Source organism: Scomber japonicus, chromosome 1, assembly GCF_027409825.1.
Source record: "Scomber japonicus isolate fScoJap1 chromosome 1, fScoJap1.pri, whole genome shotgun sequence".
NCBI lineage: Eukaryota > Metazoa > Chordata > Actinopteri > Scombriformes > Scombridae > Scomber > Scomber japonicus.
The window spans coordinates 38,438,030-38,447,057 of record NC_070578.1 but is presented as its reverse complement, the minus strand read 5'-3'; the positions used below and the strand labels follow the sequence as shown (position 1 = coordinate 38,447,057).

Genomic DNA, 9,028 nt, shown 5'->3' with positions numbered 1-9,028 from the left:
TTTATTTAGTCACCTGCTCATTTTAACTCTTTACATAATGTTCAAATGAGTCAAATCTGACCCATTATTTACATCTGAGAGCTGTAAAAACACCAAATACACATTTATTTTAGCTGGACTTTCATTATGAGACCCTAAATATACACATAATGGAATAAAGTGCATCATTTTTGTGCAGCTTTTACACATTTTTGGATGTGTAAATGTCCAAATGTGACCTGTGTTTATTAAACAATCATTCATAATTCATCATATTCTATCAAATGTTCTCCTAGACCATAAAATAGTGATTGTAAAAGTCTTTTCATCCCTATAAATAAATATATAATACATTCTGTTTACTGTAGACTAATTATGAGTCAGAATATGAACAGTATGTAAAGGGTTAAATAAATAAAAAAACATTATTAGACTGATACTGTCTTTACAATTTACAAATAAAGGGATTTTAGTGATTTATTTTCTCTGTATAAAAAGATTCATGAAGTTTGTATAAAAAATACTCCTTTAGTTAAGAATGTGAGAAAAGGTTTGTTGTTTTTTGGGTTTTTCTTTTGCTGTTGTAGATGGAAAAATAGCAGAAAGCTTCTATAAAAGAAGATTTTGAGGAATTTTCACATTAATTAAAGTGGAGTTACTCGAATCATAAGCTGAACTTGACTTTAAAGTTTTTATTTAGTCGACTTTTATTGAAAGGAACATTTTCAAAAAAACTCATATCCACACATTTGATTTAATCTCTTTAAAGTACTTTTGGTTCATTCTTCATTTCAGTTTAAAGGTTTTTTACAATATGAAAGGACGAAGCTGTATAGATTAATGCTCAGATATAATCATATATTTCATTCTTACACTTTAGAAACACATTTAGTTCTGAATTCGGGTCTTTTAAAGAGATTTGTTCACAATAATTAAAATGTTATATTACGGACTTGTCCTTTAAATCCTGGCAGCTGTTTTCTTCTTCTTCTTCTGCTTCTTTCTCAGCCTTCCATTAGGGGTTGTTTTATTTTTGTACTGTTTGATGTTTGTTTAATTTAATTTCATGTTGATGTGATTGTTTGACTTCAGCAGCTCTTATCATCTTATCAGATAGAAAAGAAGCTTCAATAAAGCCGAAATAAGCACCGCTGGTTTCCTTTTAAAGCTAATTGTGACTTTATGAGTAACTAGTTATTAAAGCTACCCTCACCTTTGTTACATTTTTACACTTGTTACATGTTTGTTTAAGTTAAAATGCTATTAATAAGGTAATGGCACTCTAAAATGTTAGAGAAATCCACCTCCGACCAATCATATTATTCTGTCCGAATGATAAGATTGGCCGAGCGACCTGCCTGTTTTACCCTTCCGCATTACGCAATCGTGCGCGCACCCCTACCCGGAAGAGAGTCTGTTGCGGGTCCACGGCATTTTAATACATCCATGATACACGGAGATAGCCGTTAACAGACAGTAACGACTGACAGTGACAGACAAAAGCGGGACATGGCTTCCACTTCCAGCCGCTCCCACGGGAAGAAAAAGAAAAGTTTATTAGAAAAAGCCACAAAGAAAGAGCTCGATGCTACAAGAGCTAAAACAAGAATCAACATCAGTGATGGAGGAGTCTGATGAAGCTTCATCCAGAGCTAAAAAGGGATGAAATCGCGGAGTTTCTGCTTGAAAGGTATTTTTATTTTGCATAATCTAACATACAACTTCTGTAGCAGCTCTTCTGCACTTTATACTGTTTACTGGTTGAACAGGAGACTTTATACTGTTTACTAGTTGAAGCGGTAATATGGACAGAGACTCACTCCCATTAACGAGTAAGGGACTGGAGGTCTTCATTTAATGAACATTTAATTATAATTCTTCATCAGCAGATGTTACAGGTGATGGTATATAGATGATTGGAGGTGGATGATGTGAGGATATGATGATATTTGGGTGTTTATGTGGCTGGAAACTATATAACAGAAAGGTAACGTTAATCACCATGGCAACAGTGGTAGGCCTATACAACAGTAACTGGAGGCTATCGTGTAAATCATTAACATAATATAAACATAGTAAAATAAACATAAGAATTGACATCAATAAACATTATAATTTCTCTCAAAGTAATGTATTAATGTGTTAATGGTGATAAAATAAGTTGTTGCTATTTGTGGCACTGATAACAGAAAACCGTTATGACCGTTATAGAAATAAGCTAGCATAATGCTAACGAGTGCTAACGAGTGCTATAACTGCCGTTTAAATTCTATAAATGCCGCCAGATTTACATAAATCAATAAACAGGTTATAGTTAAACAAACAATCAGTGAACCAAAGGAGGGAGGAGGGTTGTTGCTGCTCAAGTCTTTTCAATGTGCTGTGTGTGAAATGCAAGAAAGGTAAGAGTAGCTTTACATTAGGCTACAGTTAGCCTACTGATGGAGGTTATATCTGAAATTTTAAGATTTCACTCAGGAGGGTTTTTTCCTCATTATTTAATATTTAACATGTTACTGAATACATTAATTGCTGTTTTTAATTCTTTGAAATCAATATTTTTGTTTATATTTATTAAATAAATCATGATGTGGGTTTATTTGGAACACACATGGGCTTAAATGGAGTCACAGTATCAATTAAATCCACTTTATTCATCAAATATCTTTATTTTATATTCCAAAATCTACATGAACTAATGAATACATTTTCAAATGAGAGACAAATGTTGCTTTATAAGAAATGATCTTCCTTATAAATCATGTCAGTATCCATGAAAAACAGCTGGACTTAGATGTTAGGAAGTAAGGAAGAAACCTACCTACCTTCCTTCTTTCCTACCTTCCATTCTCCCTCCCTCCCTCCCTCCCTCCTTCCCTTCCTTCTTTCCTTCCTTCCTACCTTCCTTCCTTCCTACCTTACATCCTCCCTTCCTTCCGTCCTTCCTTCCTTCCTTCCTTCCTTCTTTCCTTCCTTCCAGCACCCCTGACTCTACACTACACTCCTGTTCATAACTAGACTGTCTTAAACTTGACCAGCTTGCAGAATATTTAACATTTCACCGACAAAAAGCATTAAAAAAATTCCATCAATTTAAATTCCTTCAAAACAATAAAAACTCAAAAAGCGTTTGTGTTTTTTTAACAGTTTATTACTAAAATAGGTTTTATAGTGTGTAAAGCTGACAGGTTCCATGAGTGTGGCGTTGAGGGGAAGTCGTATTTACGGGCGTCTGTAGGTCAGAGGCGTCGGCATCGGCGTCGTGTTTGTTTTGGTTTTTTGGGCGTCTAGTTGAAGCGGACTCTACGCATGGAGCCGACGGTGCTGTTCTGGCTGCCCCAGTCAGAGAAGTTGTTGTAGTCACGCTTCTCCAGGATGTAGTGAGGTCCTCTGTAGTTTGGCTCCTGATAAACTGCCCAGCTGCAGATCAAACACAGAACAGAACAGACAAGGTTAGGAAGGAAGGGAGGAAGGAAGGAAGGAAGAGAGGGAGGGAGGAAGGAAGGAAGGGAGAAAGGAAGGGAGGAAGGAAGGTAGGAAGGAAGGTAAGTAGGTAGAAAGGAAGGAAGGAAGGTAGGAAGGCAGGTTGGAAGGAAGGGAGGGAGGAAGGAAGGTAGGGAGGAAGGGAGAAAGGGAGGAAGGTAGGAAATTAGGAAGGTAGGAAGAAAGGAAGGAAGGGAGGAAGGAAGAGAGGAAGGGGGAGGAAGGAAGAAAGGGAGGAAGGTAAGAAGGAAGGAATGAATGAAGGTAGGAAGGAAGGAAGGAAGGAAGGAAGGAAGGAAGGAAGCTACCTTCCCCCCTCCCTCCTTCCTTCCTACCTTCCTTCCTCCCACTGTATTAACGTTTCCCTCATTGATCTTTTTCAGAGTGACCCGGAGAGATGTTGTACTTACGCTCCTCCGAGCACGCGGATGGAGGCGACTCTGTTGAGGCTGTAACGGCTCATCAGGTTGGGAATGTCGTCCTGGATCTCCATCTTCTTACCAGAGTAACCGGCACGCTCATACAGCTGAGCTTTGGCAGGGTTATTATCCTGAGAAGAAAAACACATAAATATACAGATACACCTTTAGTGAGTGTGAGCTGATGGCTGAGATTGTTTCTGAGTATTTTACTGTATTTAAAAAACTGACTTTTGTTGATATACGTCTGATTTTAAGATGATTTTAAACCTTATTTTTAACTATAACTCTAGATTCTGGAGATTATTCGGCATTTTCTGCTTAAGTAACTTCTTGAGCACAAAATCAGCTATAATCTAAGTCCGCAATCGTAAAATGTCTAAATTATAACTTATAAAAACTTATTTTTGCGGATTTTAAACCATATTTTTAACTATAACTCTAGATTCTGGAGATTATTGAGCATTTCTTTGCTCAAATTTATTTCATCTTGAGCACAAATAGAGTCATAATCTATGTTTGCAACCTTAAAATATCAAAATTAAAACATGTGTGCAGACTTATAGAAGCTTATTTTTGCAAGATTTGAGCTTTATGCATGTGTGTTAATGAAGAAGTACTAAACTCTGCAAATGTCTCTAACATGATGCATAACAGTCTTTCTGCACTGACTGACTGACTGACTGACTGACTGACTGACTGACTGAATGTGACTTCCTGTTTTCACCTGTTTGACGGCACGGACGGAGGAGACATGGTCGATCTGAGCACACCACTTATCGTAGCAGTTGTACTCTCCGCGGTCGGACATGTCCCACAGGTACTGACGGCCCCGGAAGTTCTCATGCTCAAAACCGATCCATCTGTAGAGAGAGAGAGAGAGAGAGAGAGAGAGAGAGAGGGAGAGAGAGAGGGAGAGAGAAAGAGAGAGAGAAGGTGTCAAATACAGATGCAAACAGCTGCAGGAAAGATTTAACCTTCCTGTTGTCCTCCCGGGTCAAATTGACCCCGTCTGTTTTGACTGTTCCTTCTTTCCTTCCTTCCTTCCTTCCTTCTGTCCTTTTTTCCTCCTTCCCTACTCCCTTCCTTATGTCCTTCTTTCCTTCCCTCCTACCTTATGGCCTTCCCTCCTTCCTTCCTTATGTCCTTTCCTTCCCTCCTTCCTTCCTTATGTCCTTCTTTCCATCCCTCTTTCCTTCCTTATGTCCTTCCCTCCTTCCTTCCTTCTGTCCTTCTTTCCATCCCTCCTTCCTTCCTTGAGTCCTTCTTTCCTTTCCTTCCCTCCTTCATTCTTTATTATGTCCTTCCCTCCTCCCTTCTTCCTCCCTTCCATCCTTCCTTCCCTCTTCCTCCCTTCCATCCTTCCTTCCTTCTTTCTCCCTTCCTTCCTCCTTTCCTTCCGTCTTGTTAAAACTGGACCAAATCTGGTTGATAAGTGACATTTTTTGGACATCAAAGTTACAAAAAAACTACAATTAAGTGTGTTTATGCAAATTATATGTAGTGTTTTTTGTTATATGTCTGTTTTTTCTGCAGCTGCTTCATCTATTTCTCTCTTTAAGGAGAAAATAAAAGCAACCGTGCACCTTTAAATTAAATCCAGTTTTTACTTTGATGCTGAGAAACTGTTTCACCTGCAAATCACCTAATTAAATAATGAGTCAAGACTGTTAAAACTGTCTTTTTGAGGAGAATCCCTCGTTAGGATCGCTATGATTTCTTAGCCTAAAGTTAATCTGATCATTAAAACTTCATATAAACTAATTTAGAGTTCAATCTGCTCTTTATTAGACTGAACAGCAGGATAGAAACCAATTAAATCAGCCTGGATTTAAAGTCTGATGTATTAATTAAATCTACTTTTACAGCTTTTAGTTCATTCTGGTCATATGAAGACTACAGATACTATAACTGTTAACTTTTCCCCTTCTCTGTGTTGCAGTGGCTTGTCGTCTCCTTTAGGTGGCGGTGTTGACTTACGCTCCGCTCTCCACCTGCACAGAGTTGCATCTTTCTGGGAAGTTCTTTTCACTGAGCCTGGAGCAGTCAGAACTCAGGTCCAGCCGCCTGCCAGCGAAGTTCCTCTGCTCGAAAAGGGTCACCTGAGATATACGGTAAGCAGAAGAACAATGATGAGTATAAAGAAGAGAGCTGGTGTTTTAAATGAAAGTGCAAGTTTATCCCTCCTGTTGTCCTCGAGTCAAGGGAGAGAGGGAGGGAGGGAGGGAGGAAGGGAGGGAGGAAGGGAGGGAGGAAGGAAAGAAGGAAGGGAGGGAGGAAGGAAGAAGGAAGGGAAGGAAGGAGGGAGGGAGGACAGGAAAGAAGGGAGGGATGAAGGTAGGAAAGAAGGACAGAGGAAAGAAAGAGAGGAGAGACTGAGGAAGGAAGGAAAGAAGGAGGGAAGAAAGGGGGGTGGAGGAAGTACAGATGAAAGGAAGGAAGGGAGGAAAGATGATGGGGTCAATTTGACCCGGGAGGATGACACGAGGGTTAAAGATGGAAAAAGGTTGTTCATACATTTAAGTTTGCAAGCTTTTAATGCAACGTTTTACAAAATGCTGCAATAAAATTGTTGGTGTTTGCAAATTTCAGTATGTGGAAAGCTTCCCCTTTCATCTTGTGCTGAAGATATATACACAATTTGGCATTGACCTGCACAAAATCCAACCTTTTTAACGTTTATTCTTCACTACCAGAAGAAGTTTTACACTCTCTGGGATTTAAAGAAGGTTTGTGGTCGGTTGTGTTTCTAACCAACTTAACGCAACTCTAGTAAGATCTGAGCTTTTACTTGTATACTTTTAATTTAGAGCTTTTCTATCCATTTGTTCTGGTCTTCACTCTTTAGATCTTAATGTTTCTTTAATGCCAATAACTACAGTCAAATAGTAAACCTGACCTTTGACCTGGTACCTGCGTTACTCACTCACTTACTTACTGTGGGTTAACCCTCCAGATATCGTAAAAAATACTTAATAATTTGATGTATTTGGGCCTCAAACTGGTATTTTGAAACCATGCGAGATGTTTAGAGGGTAAAATACTGTTTTGGTTGAACTGCTAATAACTCATAGACACCAACTAAACACTGAGGTCACAAGTTTTAGGCATAGTTAAAGTAAATTAGTTTGAAAGAGACACTGATAGCATGAAATTGACCTTTCTCTAGCCATGAGATTACATCATTAGAAAAATTACAACGAAAACTAGACTGAATATTTATAAGATTATCATGTTTTTTCTTCATGTTCAATCTCAAACTGAAACCTAATACATGTGTAAGGTAAAAAGAATATTTCCATCTGAATTGAGGTGAAGAGCTTTGAATTTGAGTTATATCAGAATCAGATGTATATAATGGCGTCGTCTGCATATAACAGAACAGAAAGTTAATAAAAATAGAGAAAAGTAAAGATCCTATAATAGATCCTTGAGGTACGCCTACTTTAACAGTTAATTATGTATTATAGAGGTAAATATTAAACCTAAATAATGACTTTTTAGAGACACTGATAGCATAAAGTTTATCATAAGAATATAACAGTCAGACAGTTTGAAAATCTTGGTTAAATAATCTTGGTCTAGGGATGAACGTACATCATTTGTAAATGTTATAAGGACAGTAGAAGTAGAAAAAACTAGAGTGAAAACCAGACTGAATATTTATTTCTTAATGTTAAATCTCATCTTAAATCTTAAAGCATCATTAAATGGATCTACTACCTTAAAAACTGTGCTTTCCAGCTATCGTTTGTGTGTATAAATCTGCTTTAAATCATAATTAAATTCGCTATTATGCCTGTTTTTACTATCATGAGAATCATTTCTATACACCTCTAATTTACTCATCTACAACTCCCTTAATATATATTCACAGTTCAGCTCCACACAGTAAAAATATCATCTGTTCAGGTAAATAAAAGTAAACATCTCTACATAGTGATGAGACTCACCCTCCCACTGGACCCGTAGAAGGCACGTTGGAGCACAGACCCCAGCTTGCTGTAGATATAGAAGCATTTATAATGTAAATACCCTAAATACACCATGCAATAAGTAAAATACATATATATACATATAGATGGAAACCACAAAGAAACTTAAAAGGAATGAATTCTCCCACTAATGTTCATATTTAAATCATGTGTGGAAGTGAAATTGAAGCTTTTGTTGAGTTAATTTTCATGTAATTGTCTATTCCCAGCTGCTATACATTAGAAATAATACTGTTTTAACCCTTAAGCAAGCAGGAGTGGGAAATGACATGTGGAAAATAATTTGTATATTTTGGATTTTATGGGTTTAGGGTTAGGAAAAGTTGCTCCTATTAAGGTATAAAATGGTCATAATGGTCAAATTTAAATGCTTTGATAAAGTAAAGTGATACATTATTGTTTTCCCTAGTCATTAATATCACATATACTAGTTTCAAAACTGACTTTATAAGTATAAAGCTTCAATCATACTACTTTTATACCATTTTTCAACTAATTAAAAAAAAGGAAAAGGCACATATATACAATTAAACAACCACATTAACCAATCATGCTCCTAACATGATGTTAAAGAGTCTCTGCACAGAAGTATTTCAGTGCTTTCAATCTCTTAAAATTTAAAAAAAACATCATTATTGCACCTAAAATGTATGTGTGCATGTCTCCTACAACCATCATCACTGTATCCAGATGATTTTTGGGGGAAACTGGCATTGGAGAGAGAGAGAGGAGAACGAGCAGCAGCAGCAGCAGCAGCAAGAGGAGGAAGAGGAGGAGGAGGAGGAAGAGGAGGAGGTGGTGATGGTGATGGTGGGATTTGGAGCCACCCACCTACACACACCCCGACCCAACCTCCACACACACACCCTCGGCTGGTGCACGGCGCTCTCAAAACATACCTGGTTTGTTGGGCTAATCCTGGGACCTTAGTAAAGATGTTCATGTCAGCTCTGCGACGCCACAAGAAATCCCCTTAAATACAGAGCAGGTGAGGTGAGGTGAGCCCACAGGTACTAGAAAGCTCACACTGCTTCTGCTACAGTCCCCATTCATATGCTAAACACACACAAAAACACACATACACACTTCTACACATGCATCATCATAGGAGGGGGAGGAAGGGGGGGGGGGCGGGGGGGGGGGGGGTGCTGC

At 38.1% G+C, this 9,028-nt stretch overlaps 1 protein-coding gene across 1 annotated transcript; it reads right to left on the bottom strand.

Moving 5' to 3' along the window:
• Positions 1-3,266: 3,266 nt before the first annotated feature.
• On the bottom strand, positions 3,267-8,819 carry crybgx (crystallin beta gamma X). Its single transcript, XM_053315295.1, has 6 exons — positions 8,776-8,819; positions 7,835-7,883; positions 5,862-5,983; positions 4,609-4,744; positions 3,873-4,012; positions 3,267-3,399 (listed from the first exon to the last, which is right to left on the bottom strand). The coding sequence occupies exons 1-6, from the start codon at positions 8,817-8,819 to the stop codon at positions 3,267-3,269; spliced, it is 624 nt and encodes a 207-aa protein (XP_053171270.1).
• Between the last annotated feature and the right edge of the window lie 209 nt (positions 8,820-9,028).

Coding starts and splice junctions, on each gene's coding strand:
- crybgx (XM_053315295.1), bottom strand. CDS start 8,819: ATGAACATCTTTACTAAGGTCCCAGGATTAGCCCAACAAACCAG. Junction 4,013..4,608: donor CCGTCCGTGCCGTCAAACAG/GTGAAAACAGGA, acceptor TTTTCTTCTCAG/GATAATAACCCTGCCAAAGC. Junction 3,400..3,872: donor ATCCGCGTGCTCGGAGGAGC/GTAAGTACAACA, acceptor TTTGATCTGCAG/CTGGGCAGTTTATCAGGAGC.